Genomic DNA, 19,463 nt, shown 5'->3' on the forward strand with positions numbered 1-19,463 from the left:
AGACTGCTGCATGTCAAGAATATGCGAGGAAGAATGCATTTTGGCACTCTTCTCAACGTGGCACTTACTTCTGAGTAAACATGCAACAGATCAGGATGCACATGATGCAAATTCAAGAGTGTAGCTGCAGCAGCAAGAACGCGTGGGGCAGAAATTAGTTTCATTGCTTGGGGCCATTAGGTAGCAACAGGTGCCCACTTTTATTTAACTAAAAGTCTCATTCCTGTTCTCTTATCATCAGCTTGATCTATAAAAATTAGAAGATGATAATGTTTATCTCTACAGGCTGTGAAATGCTCAGCCAATTAACATTCTGTTAAAGGCACAGACATATACCAGACTCTGTTTTTCTGGTCAGCTCTAGGGCTACAAATGAATGGTTTGAAAATGTTTGCAGGGAGAAGGTTGTGCTGTGATTAAGAGGGATGGAATACTGTTGCATACCACCCTAATCCAGATTCCAGGGGTTCCATGCAAGTACCCAGGGTTCGGTTTCCTCAGAATGAGGGACAGCAGAGACTGTGGTATCTCTATGATACATGGTTTATTTATTCATATATACAACTTGCAGATTGATGTATTACACACATTAGCAGCAGGAAGGCACTCTGATGGCAAATAATTCCCAGTCATTATATTCCCATCCTAACAGTCCCACCTTCTGTCTCAGTGCAAGTACAGCAGTCACTTCAGAACTTGTCCTGCTTTCCTAGGTTAGACAAAACTCAAACAACAGCCCTGTGCTTATTATATTCCACTCAAAATTAAAACTGTTTATACATATAACTTTAAAGAACATTGAAATTACATTCTTTGCCTTGGAGAATTCTGGGCACTGTAGTTTACCTCTCACAGAGTTACAATTCCCAGCAACCCTTAACAAATCACAGTGCCCAGAATTCTTTGAGGGAAGGCATGAGCTTTGAATGTGCTTTAAAGGTGTAGTGTGTATGCAGCCTGTGTAAACAAAAGGCCTCCCATGTGTAGCTCTGTGGTACATTTATAACAGCTTCCCCCTTTGTTTTTATACACTCTGAACCTCACAGCTTCGTCAGTTAAAACACTTGGCATTCACTGTTCACATGATTCTATTTCTATCTTCAAGTAGAAACAAAGGAACCAGCAGGAAGCAGTTGCAGAGCCAGTTTTGTTGTTTATGTTCCATCCTTTCAAGGACGTTTAAACAAGGACAGAAATCGAGAGACACCCCTTCTTCCCCTCCCCTCTCGTCTGTATATTGGTATGTTTGTTTTTCTGGTACACATGGGACTCGTTTTCTTGTGATATTTCAAGGACCACACAGGGAAATAAAGTTTACCCTTGGAAAAATAAATGAGCCTTTTTAATGGTCCTGATGATCTTTTGATCAGTATCTTGCCTATTTACATCCTGCTTGTCAGAGAGGCATATGGCAGGCATGAATGAGTGAGTAGGTGGGGGAACATTTTACTAGTGTTTACACCAAATAAGCATCTCCTTCGGGGAGGAGCTGGCTGCACAGGAGGCCTCGGGCCCAATAAATGAGGCACAGGAGCAAAGCTTCAACCAGGTCATTCGAGCAAGGACAAGGGATGCTGCAGATTGGGCTGAGTTATACCAGCCCCACTGGGCGCCCCAGAGCAGATGTCCCTTTGGACAAAGCAAGGGCAAGGAAAACAGCAAACACCATGATGGGTGAGCTAAAGCAAGGCAACCTGGAGACCACACAAGGTAAGACATCTCCAATCAACCTTGCAGATCATCGGGGGGGGGGGGAGTAGAGAGTCAGCCTAGATTTTACTTGTATCTATATACCAGAAGGTGGCTTGAGCAGCCCAGGCTAGCAAGCTGTTCACCTGGATGGAAGTGTTATTTGCTCTTAACGAGTAGTTAGTTGTAATAGTGTATTAGATCCAAGTGTTGCAGGGTTTTGCATTTGGCTGGGGTAGACCCGATGTCTGTTCTCTTCCTAGGGCTAGTACACAAACTGTGTGGCCACAGGTTTTCCACACCTGAACTACATACAGCTTTAAAGCTCCAGGCCCTCAATTTAGCATGCTCCCTGAGATGTTCTAGACAGAGGGAAGCATGCATTTACAGGCTGTTTCTGTTTCATTTCTTTTTTTTATTATGCATGTTTTATTTGCACAATAGGGTTACAATGTACTGTACTAAAGAAAGCAAGACTTTCAGCAATTCAGCTTGTGTATGCATTATCAGTTTAAAATGCTAGTCGTTCTTTTTCTTAATTCAGATTGAAGCTGGTTTGGAGGAAATGAATCAAATAGCAGCATTTCCCAAGAAATGACAGTGTGTACACAGCTTCAGTCTAACCAGGCCCTTATTTCTGGATAGAGGCAAGGCATGTAGATATGGCACAAGCAGGAAGCTTTCTGTTGTATAAGCTAGCTTTACTAACATAGTTTAAAAAGCAAATCCTAACTACAGAACAGCACAAGCTGCAGAACATAATGTTATCTGAGATATATTTATTTATCCATGTGCTGTTAAAAGACAACAACACCTCCTAAAAACACTTAACCACAAGTTTCAGTTACTAATGAAGCCACAATTTTTCAGCAATTGCAAAACATTCCCTCCAACTACTCTTAGGTCATTGTTAACTACCGTATTTTTCGCTCTGTAACACGCACCCGACCATAACACATACATAGTTTTTAGAGGAGGAAAATCCGTAGGCATGCCACCCATAGGCATTCCCTCCATAACACGCACAGACATTTTCCCTTACTTTCTAGGAGGAAAAAAGTGAGTGTTATGGTGCAAAAAATACGGTAACTCTTTTTAGCAATTCCACAGTATTTCCCCCAGGGGAACTCAACTTCAACAGCAGAGCTAAAGAACTTGCCCACAGCACACATTTAATTTCAGAGGTTTTCATTTAATGCAGGAGGTTTAGGCACACCTTGGGTCTGTAGACAACTATAATGACCTTCCCTGGCACAGTTTAGCCTCTCCAGTAGTTTCTTTTATCTCTTGATCCATTTTCTCCAACATGTTTTGTTTACCTTGCCTTTTGTATATGATTTCCTTTGCCATGTAACTTCTTTGTTCCCAGGACTTTCCATATGGCCTATCCCAGTGATACGTAAGGACCGCCCCCACTCTCCCACCACCCATGCAAGCCTTTTTTCTTCATTTCTTTCTTGCTCTCAGTTCTTTGGTTTCTATATTCTGACCTGCTCCCCACTTTCCAAGTGATAAGAACAGGGCCAGTCCCATTATAATGCAAAGTAGATCTAGCCAATTAGAGAAAGAGAATGTGACATACTCCTTGGTTCATTTTAAGGTGTGTCTGTGTGTGTCTTCCCTGGTGAAAATGTCATTGCTGCCCCATAGAATGAAGCTCAGAAATCCAGGATGATAACGTAACTGCATTTATGAATTTTCTAACTCCAGCTTGTTTTAAATTTGTATACCACCCATAAGCCCTGACTTATGTGGAACACTGGGTGCCCAGGTACCTACAAATTTTTAATGAAGGCCTCCCCCCTCAAGGTTCTACTCCACGGAGTGAGCATACCACAGGGCCTGTGCATGTGACATTGGCACGCCCCCATTACGTGTGTGAGTGATGTCAGCATGCTGCGGGTCATGCTGATGTCTTGTGCTCTTGCTGCAGGGTGTGCCAACACTACATAGCCACACTGTGATGATATCGGCATGCCCCAGGCACTCACTGTCGTGGGGCCAAAGTGGCGCGCCTGATACCACCCTTCATCCAAAGATTTCAGAGCAGTTCACAGCATAAAATGCATATTTAAGACGTGATTCTCCCCCTCCCTGAAACTTGTAAGAACGAAAGAGAAAACCTTCCCGATGCAGAGAAATCCATCATTATTATACCCATACAGTGGTACCTCGGGTTACAGATGCTTCAGGTTACAGACGCTTCAGGTTAGACTCTGCTAACCCAGAAATAGTACCTCGGGTTAAGAACTTTGCTTTAGGATGAGAACAGAACTTGTGCTCCAGCGGCGCAGCACTTGCAGGAGGCCCCATTAGCTAAAGTGGGACCTCAGGTTAAAAACAGTTTCAGGCTAAGAACAGATCTCCAGAACAAATTAAGTTCTTAACCTGAGGTACCACTGTATTGCTGGCTGTGGGGAGGTTGAGAGGATATGGTTTGTATCAGTCCTGCACCCAGTGTTGCTTTACCCACTTTACTGGAGGGACGGCGAAGTTAAGAGTGTTGTATGACAACCCAGCTGTTGTTATTCTGGTTTGTTGCTGCTGTTGTTAAAGGGAAATGCAGGATGGACTGTGAAATTGGTTGTAGCAGCTGAGAAATTAATTAAAGGTACAGGGGTGAAGGGAGCTAGGGGAAAAAGTTTCAGTTGTGGGTGGAAGGATGTTATCTAGATGCAGTGGCGTAGCGTGGGTTGTCAGCACCCGGGGCAAGGCAAGTAATTTGCGCCCCCTAACCCGGGGCAAGGCAAGTAATTTGCGCCCCCCCTGCTGCACTGTCCCTCCCCCAGATAGTCCCTCGCTCTCTCTCCGCACCGCACCGCACCGCACGCCTGGCACCCTCCCCTCCACAGTGGGCGGCGACCTGGCGGCTCGGATCGGATTCGCACAGCCAGCACTGCAGTGAGAGAGAGTGAGTGAGCCAAGTAGGGGCAGAGAGCTGCGAGTGCGAGCGCCCCCCCCAGATGTTGCGCCCAGTGCGGCTGGCCCCCCCTGCACCCCCCACGCTACGCCACTGTCTAGATGCCAGACATAGACAGAAGGTCTAGCCATTTAGAGAGAGAGATGGCCGTAGACATGGTGCATAAGTTTCTTAGAGGCCAGGCCTATCCAGCTTCAATGACTATTTGTCACCAGATCTATCAGAAATGGTAGACATGTTCTTCGATGTTAGTTCTGTATGCATGTATACCCCCCCTCCACCTAAAATATTCCTGCAGACACCAGTGAACTGGAGTGTGTCACTTTCCCAGACCCTGAAGGATATTACATACCCAGGCTAGAACTAAAAAGCCAGGGATTAAATACATTAACATTACTTTGTCAAGTGCCTGAGACCCATCATGTGGGGAAACCATAGCTGCAGACTCTGTAACTGCAATCAGGGCTCCAAACTAACACCACCCTCTTCAGCTCTGAGGAGAGCAACAACTTCCAGATGGTTTTTTGCATTTGATTGTCACTCGCTACTCTCTCCCCCCACCCCTTCTTTCCCCAAGCAATGAGCCATTGCAGCTGACACCCGTGTTTCTGTTCTGGCATTTCTATTTCTGTAGCATCTCTGCAGTACAAATTAATAATATAACAATGCTATAAATTGTTAGGCGACAGGTGTTAACTCAATGCTAAGCATTAGCACAGTTTAACTTGCAGCCATTATGAAGGATTCTGGGAAAACAGTTCTGGACCTTATCAACTCCAAACCTACAACAGCAAGTGTGCACTGAACTGTTATCTCTCCCACCTGCAAAATCACAGTGATATCACTCCCAGTATATTTCAGCTTTAACTATTCAGCCTCTAAGGTGCTTTGGGAATTACTCTTGCCAATGTATCTTCTAAACCTAATGCAGGGGTGAATAGCATTAGGACCTGGGCAGCCATTCTTGGAGGCATGCTATTCGGAACAGATTTTGGTAAAAACATGCAAGTTCTTACTCTATCATGTCATCAGAGATGTCAACAGAATTTCCTGTAAACAGTATACTGTATAGGGATTACGGTCCCTGCTTCCCAACCCCCAATCTATTGACAAGAACTGCTGCTTAGGCAGATAGATTAATGTAACCTAGCCTAATTTAGAGGGCCGAGGCAATTGTAAAATGGGGAGGGGAGGAAAACATACACAATCTTGTGCTCTTGGGTGTAGAAAAGCAAAATGCAAATATATGCTACACAACACATAGTTATCTGAAGAAGTGTGCATACACACAAAAGCTTATACCCAGAACAAACTTAGTTGGTCTCTAAGGTATATGAAGAAGTGTGCATGCACACAAAAGCTTATACCGTGGTACCTCGGGTTACAGACGCTTCAGGTTACATACGCTTCAGGTTACAGACTCTGCTAACCCAGAAATAGTACCTCTGGTTAAGAACTTTGTTTCAGGATGAGAACAGGAATTGCACGGTGGTGGCATGGTGGCAGCGGGAGGCCCCATTAGCTAGTTAAGAACAGTTTCAGGTTAAGAACGGACCTCCAGAATGAACTAAATTCTTAACCCGAGGTACCACTGTACCCAGAACAAATTTAGTTGGTCTCTAAGGTGCTACTGGACATTTTTTTAAAAAAATATATATATTTTAACTGCATCTGACCAACACAGCTACGTACCTGAATCTAGAAGCACATGGTTAAATTATGGAATAAACACCCATGGGAAGCAGTGTTGGGATGTAGATGGTCATCAACTTAGATGGAAATAAAAAGAGGATTAGATAAATTGATGGAACATAAAGTTACTAGCCACAGTGACTAGGATATGCTTTCATTGTATGCTTCTGAATACTAGTTACTTGAAACCATAGGAGGGGAGAGTGCTGCTGCATTTAGGTCTTGTGTTTACCTTCGCACAGGCATCTGGTTGGCCAACAGCATGCTGGACTAGATGGGCCATTGGCCTGAACTGGCAGGGCTCTTATGTCCTTACATCATTGCATTCACACACATCACATAAATACTGCAACACTATAAAAGTAGCCTCCTTGCTCTAACTGCAATGTTTCACAATCCAGATATTTACAGCAAGATACCCGGGCAAACAAAAAGTTTGACAACCCTGATAGCTAACAGACACAGAAAGCTGTATACATTATTCAACAATACATTGCATGGGGCATTCCAACCTAAATTTTATTTTATTACTTATGTTTTAGCAGATCAGGAAGCAGGATCAATTAAGTATTAAACACACTGTGATTAATGTGACCTATATTCACCATGATTTCTAACGTTTCACCGGTTTTACGTTCTGTCTTCTATTTTAGAAAGCCCTAAACTCCATCATGGGGAGAATCAGCAAAGTAACCCATCTGTTTATTTTATGGCTGTCATCTGCAGCTGCAGGCATGGCATCTCTTTTCTCCTGAGGAGGCCTTCCCAGGAAGTGGTTATTAATTGCCTGCCTGCCTGCCTGTCCCCACCTCTCTCTCATTTAAATGATAATCTACCTTGTTACTTGAAGAAGATGCAGTTGCCTGGCTCAGATTGCATGATATTATTCGCTCCTTGATTGGCTTTTCAAAAGTCTGCCTCTAGAACATTGAACGGCCCATATCATCAAGCAGGTGGATACCCTTTTGCCCATGCCAACAATTTCACATTAGGAGATTTCAGATCTAAATGGAGTTGAAGCTTTCTGAAGGAAGCCTATGGAATACTTCCTAGGTTCCTGAACTCCCTACTTGGGAGATTTTAGGCTCCAAATACAGTCTGGGAAAATGCACTTTGAAAATCCTGTTGCTATGCAAATTGTTCCTTTTGCCTTTTCGTACCACTTTAAGATAAAGTGTGGTTTATAAATCAGTTTTAGAATACCATTTATCCATTCTAACAATGCCTAATGATTTTGATTTCCTAACCAACAAGCCTATGTTTATATGTTGCATAATGTGTATATGGATCTACATTCTCCGTGCCAGGGATTGGAAACCCCTTTTCAGCCCAAGGGCCACATTACCTTCTGGGGGCCGCGTGCCATTGCTGAGCAAGGCCAGAGGCAAACATGGGTGGGGCAATGAATGGAAGTTTTACCCTTGGACAGTAGGCTAGTTTCTACACACGCTCTCACGCCCCTTATCTCTGCTCCACCCAAGGAAGTAAAGAGTTAAAAGACATGTTCCAGCCTGGCAAAAACACTCAAGGAGGGTGAGAAGCAAGGCTAATGGTGGGTATGGCTTTGAGAGAGTCCCAAGGACCAGACAGAGAGACTTGAAGGGCCACATTCAGCCCGCCAGGCCTGAGGTCCACCACCCTTGCTCTATGCTTAAAGGTAAAGGTAAAGGGACCCCTGACCATTAGGTCCAGTCGTGACCGACTCTGGGGTTGCGGTGCTCATCTGGCTTTATTGGCTGAGGGAGCCGGCGTACAGCTTCCGGGTCATGTGGCCAGCATGACTAAGCTGCTTCTTTTGAACCAGAGCAGCACACAGAAATGCCGTTTACCTTCCCGTCGCAGCGGTACCTATTTATCTACTTGCACTTTGACGTGCTTTCAAACTGTTAGGTTGGCAGGAGCTGGAACAGAGCAACGGGAGCTCACCCCGCCGCGGGGATTTGAACCGCCGACCTTCTGATCGGCAAGCCCTAGGCTCTGTGGTTTAACCCACAGCGCCACCCGCGTCCATATGTTCTATGCTTACTCACATTTAAATGTTTTGTTGTTCTACCTTTATAACTAATGATGAGCAAATAGCTTTGATTCACATGAGAGATGGAAGCATCCCCAAATACCTAGAAGACTAAATGAAAGCCTGTGCTTGTGTTTAAATTTTAAGTGGGAATTGTCTGTGGTTGCAACTCCCAAGAGACCAGATAAAATCCCAGTGCTTTTCACCCATGGTTGTCAGGAACAGTTTAAGCAATCTGCCCAATGGTGAGATGTGAATCGTGCTGAACCATGGTGCTTTTGCTCCACAGAGACCGCCGATCTATCTAAGGCCTCCTTGCAAATCCCTTCGGTGGTTGCGATGGACATGGACGCAGCCTCCTGCTTACGCTGTAGTGAATTTGTGGACCAGACCAAGATGCCCAAGCTGAACGAACAGCAGGACAGTCACGAGCACCTGTATGGCAAGTCTATGAAGGAGCTCAAAAAGCTGGGGAGGGAAGGGCGCTGGGCAGGAAGTCACGCTCTGAGGGCGCAGGCTTATCAGCATGTGATCCAGCACATACCATGCAGGCTCATGACCCCTGACGCTGAAGTCTACAGAGATGTTGCCAGCAAGCTGTTTGAAGCCCCGAACGAGAGCTTTGACCCATTGCCTGAATTCCTGGAAGGCAGCATCATGCCCGAATACTGCCTCTCTGAAGAAGGGGTAACTGCAGTGAAAAGGATACTCATCTGCATTTCCAGCCTATACCCCGACATCACCTACTGCCCCCTGCTTCCTGCTGTGACTGCCCTGATGCTCCATTACAGCCAAAGCGAGGGCCAGTGCTTTGAGGACACTTGCCGGCTCCTCTACTGCAATGCTCCCCACACCTCCTACATTGACCACTCCTTCCTCACCCACGAGGCTTCGTGCATGACCTTTGGGGACCTGGCTAACAAACACTGCCCAGCTGCCCACCGCCTGATAGCGAGCTCATCGGACAACATCTTTGAGGTGTATTCCGACTGGCTGGTCTGGCTTTTCGATGGCCTCCCGTTCGATTATGTCATCCGCATTTTTGACGTGTACCTTCTGGAGGGGCAGAAAGTCCTCTACCGGATCGCGCTGGCCCTGCTCAAGCAGTTCCAGCTGTCCGTGGCTTCGCAAGGCTTGGAGGTGGTGGATATCAAAGGGAACTTGTGGCGTTTCATGCAGGACATTCGTGAGCACATGACCACCGACAAGCTTCTGGAAAAGGCGTTCAGCATCCGGCTTTTCTCCCGCAAAGAAATCTGGCTCCTTCAAATGGCCAACAGGAAGGCATTAGTGGAGAAAGGAGTGACCGCAGTGCAGCACAGGTACAAAACGCCATGAGGCATCATCCGGTTAGATCAGTCAGTAGAACATGAGACTCTTAATCTCAAGGTTGTGGGTTCAAAAGATTCCTGCATTGCAGGGGGTTGGACTAGAGGACCCTCATGGTCCCTTCCAACTCTGCTTTAGATATTGCACATTCTCTTTTGAGAAGCACTTCACCAAACACCACAGCTAAGTCAGTTACAGAGCACTACACAGTACAACTACAGATGACCAGAGACATTCAATCTCCATAGGATAATCTCATACAGATTTTTTTCCTGCTAGCACTATGGTCCCCACTTTAAACAGTCCTGACCTGCGACTAAAGAATTCTGGGAGCTGTAGTTTGTTAAAGGTGCTGAAAGTTGATAGCAGCCCCCTATTCCCTTCCTAGAATTACAATTTGCAGAGTTCCCTGGGGATTGATTGTTAAACCAATCTGGAAATAGTAGCTCTGGGAGAGGAACAGGACTCTCCCAACAACTCTCAGCACCTTTAACTAATTACAGCTCCCATAATCCTTTGGGGGGAAATCATGACTGATAATGCTTCAAATGTATGGTGTGATTGTGGCTTCAGTGTAGAAGCACAAAAAGGACCATGATTGTCCCAAGTGACAAAGGGGTTTAGGAAGCACAAAGGCACATGGCATTGGTAAATTGATATTTCTGAATCAGCTGCTTTAGAATTAATCTATATCACATTGCCAATTGTTGCATTCATTCTCTCCAACGGTAGGAAAAAGTAATTGCCTTGACTAATTTTGGATCTCATTCTTTGGAACTGACACAACAGTCTGTTATGTCTACTACCATTGGACATAACATATGAAGAGCTGGCTGTGTGTTTGGTTAGCAGTATCTTTGGAAGAAAAATCTTTGTCCTCAGGATTGGGATCTATGGAGCTATTTACAGTACAGGATTAATTATTTCCCCCTTCTCTCCTCTGCTGTACAGGCAACCATTTCACCTCACTGTGAATGCCTACAATTTCTCTTCCACCATTGTTACTGCTCGGGAAATGCGTGTTGTCTGGTCCTGGATCCCTGAACGATTTTCTTTGTTCTCACCTGTCCGCATATTCTCAACTTCAGAAAATGGATACAGCTTGCAGAGGTAAGTTTGCACAGTGAGTTTCAAACCATCAGAATTCTCAACAGGATAAAGAAAATGAACAGAAAGGTTAAAACATTTGGGGCTTTTTAGTTTAGTTATAAGGCAAGTAATGGGAGACATGATGAGGTTTTATAAAATTACGCATGGTGAGAAGAAAAGCTTTTTTTCATCTCTCATAATACTAGAACCTGGGGCCATCCAGTGAAGCTGAATGTGGGAAGTTTCAAGAAGCATAAAAGGAAATACTTCTTCACATAGTACATAGCTAAACCAGTGGAGAGAGATTTTTCTCCCTAGAAGACTTGGGACTATCCAGTGAAGACTCAGGGCAATCCTTTGCACAGTGCATAGCTAACCTATGGAATGACCACTAATTTGGATGGCTTTAGAAGGAAATGAGAAAAAAATCATGGATATGGGTATCAATGGTTACAAGCCACAACAGGGCTAGTTCATTCAGCGAGGCTTGGGGAATAATTCAAGGTTGTGGAGGAAATGAGGTAATATCCTGTGAAGTGTGTTAGTTTGCCTTGGAATGGTGCGTTGCTTTTGGGTTTGGGTTTATTATGTATTTTGTGTTCTCACTTTTTATTTTTATGTTGTGAACCACCCTCTGACCTTCAGATAAACGGAGCAGTGCCAGATTTACGTATAAGCTAAACAAGCTATAGCTTAGGGCCCCACTCTCTTGGGGGCCCCAAAAAAATGTAAAGGGAAAAAAACCTGGATGTACATTTCCAAAATATAAGATAAAAAACAAATAAAATAAAACCTACATACAGCAACAGTGTTTTGTGTTGTGTAGGCTCCTATGATGTGTAAGTAATGGGCCCCGCCTGCTAGCCTGCTCCCTAAAATATTCAACACAAAAAACAGTGGCAATTTGTTGTTGACAAAGGACAGTTGGACATATAAAGGGCCCCATTACCTTCAGTAGCTTAAAAGGTAAAGGGATCCCTGACTGTTAGGTCCAGTCGTGGACGACTCTGGGGTTGCAGCGCGGCGCTCATCTCGCTTTACTGGCCGAGGGAGCCGGCGTACAGCTTCCAGGTCATGTGGCCAGCATGACTAAGCCGCTTCTGGCGAACCAGAGCAGCGCACGGAAACGCCATTTATCTTCCCGCCAGAGCGGTACCTATTTATCTACTTGCACTTTAACGTGCTTTCGAACTGCTAGGTTGGCAGGAGCAGGGACCGAGCAATCTCATCCTGTCGCGGGGATTCAAACCACCGACCTTCTGATCGGCAAGCCCTAGACTCTGTGGTTCAACCCACAGTGCCACCTGCATCCCTTCAGTAGCTTAGGGCCTCATCGAACCTAAATCTGGCCCTAGAAAGGAGGCACACAAATTTAATAAATAACAACAAGAAGAAGTTATCTGTTGGAGGCAGTATGCCTCTGAATGCCAGTTTCTGGGAATCACAAGTGTGGAGACTACTGTTGCACTCAGCTTTTGCTTGTGAGCTTCCCAGAAGCAACTAGTTGGCTACTGTGAGAACAGGATTCTGGACTGTTGCTTATTATTCAGGGCATTTATCTAGGCTTAAGAATTAATGTGAGAATGTGCCCCAATGAATTTTTTTTTAATTTTTTTTGCGCAGAAATTGCCATAGGGATAATGTTTGTTTAAAACATTTCTTCAGCCAAAAGGGCTCCCAAGGTAGCTGACATGAGATCGATAATAGTGTGCGCTCTCAGACTAGCATGATACAACATGATAAAAAGGGAATAAGAAAACTCCAGGAGCAGTTTTTAAAGTTTGTATAAGGATCAGTTGGGGTGGAAACAGCTGAAGAAGAGAAGGAGCAAAATGGAGCTGATCTCTCTGGAGTGGCCCTGCTTCCCTTCTCTTCCTCTGCTGCAGGCTGATGGAAAGGAAGTGTTCCTATGCTTCTGACCGATAACATTTACCGTATTTTTCGCTCTATAAGACACACCAGACTACAAGACGCACCTAGTTTTTGGAGGAGGAAAAGAAGAAAAAAAATATTTTGAATCTCAGAAGCCAGAACAGCAAGAGGGATCGCTATGCAGTGAAAGCAGCAATCCCTTTTGCTGTTCTGGCTTCTGGGATAGCTGTGCAGCCTGCATTCGCTCCATAAGACGCACACACATTTCCCCTTACTTTTTAAGAGGGAAAAAGTGAGTCTTATAGAGCAAAAAATACGGCATGTTGCTCGGAGAGAAGCCTTCTGGAAACAGGACTGGCTAAAAGCAAAAGGCAAAAAAGCTGGACAATAAAATGTTAGGATTTCAATGCAACACACAAATAAGCGAGGGGAAAGACTGCTTAAATTTGTTCCATGGATCATTTGGAGGCTGCTGCCAGTGATCATTTGGAGGCTGCTGCCTCCCCCCCCCCCCCGCTGTTTTGAAAATGTGCACGCAGAAGTGGCTATGGGGTTGCAGCCTGCTAATGTCAGAAGGGTCAACCATGAATTTGTGATGACTACCTTGGAAAGTTCCCAGGACTCACTTTGCAGGCCATGCATCTCATACTAGCACCTGGCCATTCTGTCATTACAAAAAGATAGGCCTAGAGCTATTTTCTATTGACATTTCCAAAATAAAAGAACGTAAATATTGAAGTCTGGCCAGGTACACTGGGACACATGTAACAACAGCAAATCTCGTTAGAAAACAGCCCAGATGGTCTGCTTGGTAGAAGTGTGAAAGTGCCCCCTGCCCTCTCAGAAGATATCTGATCAGTGTCACAGTCCTGGGGCAAATAATAGTTAAGACACACCCATATCCAAAGAAATATACTTTCACAATCACAATTAAGCTGCCTGATTTCAGACCTAGGAATCATATGTCAAGATCCTGCATGTACCCCTGAGATTATGTTGTGCTTAAAATTTTATCTGAGCAATTACCTGCACCACTGAGCAAAAATTCTGGCTTCAAACTTCAAATAGCATGCCAGCCTTGCCTGTTATTACACATCCCTAAACAATACTGAAAATGAGCGGAGGAGTGTTTTTGCCACCTCTCCTTTATGAGTTTGCAAAAGCTGCCTGTTTAACACAGCAGTGGTAAGCACAAGGAGATTGATGACTGTCACTACGTACTGCTATTCCTCCAGGTATTTAAACTAGTAACGTCCAGACCTATCAAAAGAGATGCACAGACAGATTTCTCTGTGATGCATGAAAACACCAAAGGGGTGAAGTTACGTCCAACTTCTGCAGGGACCTTGCAGTATCAGTGTTGCAACTCAGAGCCATCCCATCTCCTCCCTGCGTTACTTCTTCTTGCACCAGCAGTGGACTTAATCCAGAAAATCCTCCCGCAAACCCAGGCAGGAGGACGCAAAGCATCATGGGGTCCAGCCCAAGAAGAAACAGAAGAGCATAGAGTGCAACAGGCAGCTTGGGTGGATTACATGAGCCTTTGGCCTGATCCAGCAGGACTCTTGTTCTTAATGTGGAAAGCATGCAGTGGATCTGGATGAATATGCAGGAAGCCAGTTTAGCTTTCACCTTGATGCTTTCATTGCTCCAGGCTTCCTAGTAATGCACTAAAGTAGAATGTACTGTGCTGACAGGTCACAGTCCATTCGACTTCCACCTCAGTGCTATAATGGGATTGCTTTCCCTGACATTAGTTCATCCTTCTCCCATCTTTGTTTCTTGCAGGTTTTATTCCTGCTGTGAAGGCTACGAACCAACGGTACTGCTGTTAAAAACCACACTGGGGGAAGTAAGTCTCTTCTGAGCATCCGAGAGACCTGCGGGTCGGGCCTTTCTTCTATGGGTCTAGGCTGAAAACGCAAATAACAAATGTCAGAAACCATCGGCAGAGTACTCTGTACATGCTGCCTGGACTAGCAACAAGTTCCAAAGTTCTCTGCTGAAGGATGCTCGCTGAATAGTGAACACAAGCATTTGTTTGTTCATATCTGTAACTTACTCTAATGCTTGCCAAATCGGAAAGAGTGGGGATGGTGGAGGCAAATTGAGATCTGGGTCAGAATGGTTAGTAAGGCTATAAAGAGCATCTGTTTCGAGACACGGGACAGTACAGGTTCCCTTACCCCCAGGTGAAAGGGATGCTTCCAAACAGTACTGTTCTTTCAGAATTGATAGAAGGCACTATTACTTTTCTTGGGTCACTCTTAAAGGCAGCAATACTGGGCAGGCAAAGCTATTTTGTCGTAACAAATGAATGAGTGTATTTATTCGTAACCACACTACTTTGGATGTCAGTTACATGCCAGTTGCATATCTGTTTCACTCCTGAGAAAGGAAAAAGAACCACAACTGAGTTCTGTTCCACCAAGTTTTCATACTCGACAGGGAGCTGCAGCCAAGGACAACGCATTGCTTTCCGCTCACAATCTTAAGTGTACACTTCAAAATGTAACACATGAAATGGTCCAGGCTTTCCTTTAACTAGATTAAAGTGACATTGACACATTGTGGGTGGTGCTTATCTTCATGGCTGGGTACCTGAAGGAACACTTGCTTCCACCTCAACCTGCTCAGGACCCCCTCTCTGTCTAGGTCAGCCTTTCTCAACCTGTGGGTCCCCAGATGTTGTTGAACTACAACTCCTATCATCCCTAGCTAGCAAGGCCAGAGCTCAGGGATGATAGGAGTTGTAGTCCAACAACATCTGGGGACCCACAGGTTGAGAACCACTGGTCTAGGTGATCAAAGGTGAGTGAGGAGAGGCCTTTTCTGTTGTGGTGCTTTGCCTCTACAATCTTCTCTCCAAGAAGGCTCAGCCTTCAAGACTTTTCTGGGGAATTTTATGGTGCTCTTTAAAGTTTTTAACTTTTTAATGTTCTGGTTTCATGCTGTGTAGCTTAAAACTTTTTAAAAGAAGACTTGAATTATAGCGTGTAACTCATGTTTCTTTGATTTGTTAGACACCCCAGATCTGCATGTCATTGAAGGGAAGACACATTTTAAAATTTAGTTTAATTAACAGCGAGAGATCACAAATTACAAACCTTAAGCTCTCTGTCAATCCAAAGTCCCTATCCTAATATTTGCTCCAGTTTTATCTGCTTATTATGCTGTCATAAAATGGCTAAAAGACTGTGATGGTATCTCATTTTGTGACACTACTCTATTTGGTACATAGCCATATCCAGTTATGGCTGTGCTGCTCCAATTAAAGCGTTCGAAGGGAGTGACCCTATCAATCTTCTGTGATAAAATATATATATTTGGCTCCTCAGCTTTTTCTGAGATCCTCTAGGAATGACAAATGACAGAATTCATTGCTTCTTGCCTCTTCCTTCCATACAGGTGTGTGGAGCATTTCTGTCCTCCGACTGGAGCGAAAGGAAAAAAAGTGGGGGGACATCAAGTTTCTTTGGCACAGGAGAATGCTTTGTTTTCACAGTGAGTCTAAAATTTATTCCCGCAATGGAGATTGGGTTGATTTTACAATTTTTAAAGTCCTTTTATTCATTGGCCTTCAACTGGTAGGTCACATCCTGACCAATACTGGATCACAGTCTGAACTAAAGTGGGTCCCACCAGCAGCACCAACACCATATAAATAAGCAGTAAAAATTAAATGTGGGCCTCAAAATGCATTTTCAGGCTTAAGTTGAAGCCCACTCTGCCTATCCCAAAATGTAGCTGTGAGTCTCAACACCCCTACTAGGTAAGGCGGCCAGCCGGCTGTAGAAGAGTTGCAATTTCCTCTTCTGCGCCACCTTGTTCTGAAAGTGCAGCATGGCATGTGAACACTGTGAGCTTCCTGCATGTACAGAAGTTGCAGAGGAGCTTCACCAAGTAGTGAAACCCTGCCTGAAACCCTGGGGAGCTCTTGCCAGTCAGATGGGCTCAGGCAGCTTTCCTACGTGCCTTCCTGTTCCTGTGCTGCCCTAGCGGAGCAACCGCAATGGAAAAATATACTTGATTTATGTCCTTTTGCTTTGAAAGGTTCACCCAGAAATGGAGCGATACGAGTGGGTGTTCATCAAGAAGCCGGAACAAGCTAAAGCTCTGCCTCGATCCCCACGCCCGCGCTCTCCGTCTCCCTTCTCTTCCGAGGGTCACTCAACAACCAGCTCAAACCACCTCACTGTGCCAGTGCTGGACATGATTAAATACCGCCTCTCTCCATTCCTGGCAGTTCGACACTTCAAGCTGCCTTCCAAAACAGCCTCCATGTTCATGTCTGGAACTCAGAAAGAGATCATCATAGGTAGCTATGCTTCTACTATGACACTATAGCTGTCACAGAGACCGTAGTGCCACAGACATTTCTGGTGCCCAGGAATGGCCCTATTGTTAGAGTGGGGAAGCTGCCTCAAGCGGCAGTTGCTGGCAGGGAAAGGAGGCAGCAGTGGCATGGTGTTGTTGGGGTAGAACTGAATGTGCCATGTGACCTGTCCTGCACAAACACCTAAACATTGACCATGCTGGTTGGGTCTGATGGGAGTTGCAGTTTAGCAACAGATCCCGCATCCCTGCTGTTAGGAGTAAAGGATAAACCAAAACATTTCATAGAGGAACTGAGTGATGAGAAGCCTTGCACTGGTATCAGGTACAGCTCTATGCAAGGTAGCACAAATAATATCAACTTGACAGCCTACCAGTGATGGTACAATGAGGCCTGACTGCTTGCATGCAGCATGCAGCAATATACACCTACGGTCTACACTGTTTGCATGCAGAATGAGGCATTAATCTAAACTGAGAGACCTTTGTGCTCATATATAATGCAGGGGTGCTGTGCTATACGTGAGCAACCTAGCAGCACACGCAGCTTGAGAAAACTATGGCTACTGATGACAGCCACTAGGAGGCTACATGATCACATTAGCACAGAAAATATTCCCAAGTACTTTGGCGTAAGATAGGCATATGCCTTTCCAGTTTAAAAGCTTATTTTGGAGCTCCTTGCAAACCGTGTTGAAATTTAGGTCAGGTTTAGTCTCTGGAAATGCAAGATTAATCCCTTCGCTGTCTTTCACCAGTTCAATTATTTAGATGAAGCCATTTGAATGGTTGGTACTATGTTTCAGCAGGTGGTTTGCTCAAAATACAAAATTTGGGGCCGATATACCGTACACACATTTCTTTTCTGTGTCCCTGCATATGCTGCTGTCCTCCAATCAGAGTGTTTCAGATTTAACTTCACAGCAATGAAATCTGCTACTGATCATACAACAGAGGACAGCATTTCAGTTTGCTTTTCATAGCCAGCAACAGCCCATAACAAATCTCTGTTCGTTTTCCCCCAGGTGGTGGAGGAGGCCAAGCTCTGTTTATTGACGCTGATCTGCATCATGGGAGAACGGAGCACTGCGAAACATTTGACAACCCTCCTCTCTGCCAAGAAAACTTCCAGGTGCAGCTTCTAGAAGTCTGGGGCTTTCAAAACTCCTGATAGCGCCAATGAGATGCAATATTTCAGGCTGACGTTCGTCTCCACAGCACTGGGCATGACAACTGGTAGCGAAAGAAATGACACAAGGTGATATCTGGAGATGTCAGGAGCAGAACATTTTCACACATTTTGGAAACTGTTCACTAATGCAAGACTTTTGGCACTAGGCTTTCTAGTGAACAATACGAACAAAGGGAAATAGTCCCAACCAACTATAAATAAGATGGGGGGGGGGATGGGATAAAAATGTGAATAAACTGATGTAGTAGCTATAGTACAGTGGTACCTCAGGTTACAGACTCTTCAGGTTACAGACTCTGCTAACCCAGAGATATTACCTCAGGTTAAGAACTTTGCTTCAGGATGAGAACAGAAATGGCACGGCGGCAGTGGGAGGCCCCATTAGCTAAAGTGGTGTCTCAGGTTAAGAACAGTTTCAGGTTAAAAACGGACCTCCAGAACAAATTAAGTGCTTAACCCGAGGTACCACTGTATATGAAAAGTTTTTTAATAAGACGAAATACCAGCTAAAACAGGGGCCGGCAACCTAAGGCCCATGAGACACAAGCAGCCCACAGGGGTCGTTTAACCAGCCCACGAGCTGCCCCTGAACTGAGCTGCCTGCTTGGCAAGCCCCCGCATGCTGTGCTAAACCGGCACAGCGCGGTGACTCACTTCCGCGGCGCCAAAAATCACGTCTGTGCATGTGGAGATGCTGAAAACTGTGGGCATGCATGTTATCTGGCCCACGGAGGGATCTCCACTGGAGTGAACTGACCCAGGCGAGGTAAACCTTGCTGACCCCTGAGCTAAAACCAATGTATGTCTCTAAGGCTTTCTGGTGATAATAAAAAATATATTATTTTACCACAGGGATGAGAAACCTGTGACCCTCCAACTTGTTGTTGGACTCCATCTCCTACAACCATGACCACTGACCATGTTGTTGGGGCTGATGGGAGTTGGGAGGCCACATCTTCCCAACCTCTGCTTTTGTCGTTTGCTCTGAAAACTGTTCTACTTAGATGTTTGAAAGGTTTAATTTTAATGACGATACAGAAGCGGTCTGCTCACTTTTATTAGACAGACTGAATGAAAATTTCCAAGAACTCCTTTTATATTGGATTGTTTGGGGCAAAGATAGATAGTAGCTTAATAATAATAATAATGTCATATACTAGAGCAAAAGAACAGCAGGTGTTTTTGTTTTTTGCTTTTTTAAAATGAGTGTATAAATCATTGAAATAATAAATTCTAAGGTAATGTATATCAATCTAATTTTTTGTGTATGATGCATTTTCCTTCAGGTATCTTTATATTTTGAGATATGTACTGTTTTTCAAATTTTGTTA

General features: G+C 44.7%; 1 protein-coding gene across 1 annotated transcript; it reads left to right on the top strand.

Moving 5' to 3' along the window:
* Positions 1-1,520: 1,520 nt before the first annotated feature.
* Positions 1,521-19,249, top strand: LOC310673144 (TBC1 domain family member 24-like; the record flags this gene model as incomplete). Its single annotated transcript, XM_083431078.1, has 7 exons — positions 1,521-1,710; positions 8,605-9,637; positions 10,596-10,754; positions 14,394-14,457; positions 16,014-16,109; positions 16,659-16,923; positions 17,966-19,249. 7 exons carry the CDS (start codon positions 1,521-1,523, stop codon positions 18,109-18,111), a joined length of 1,953 nt encoding a protein of 650 aa, XP_083287204.1. The 3' UTR covers positions 18,112-19,249.
* Between the last annotated feature and the right edge of the window lie 214 nt (positions 19,250-19,463).

Source organism: Podarcis tiliguerta, assembly GCF_965153285.1.
Source record: "Podarcis tiliguerta genome assembly, chromosome: 2".
Classification (NCBI taxonomy): Eukaryota; Metazoa; Chordata; class Lepidosauria; order Squamata; family Lacertidae; genus Podarcis; species Podarcis tiliguerta.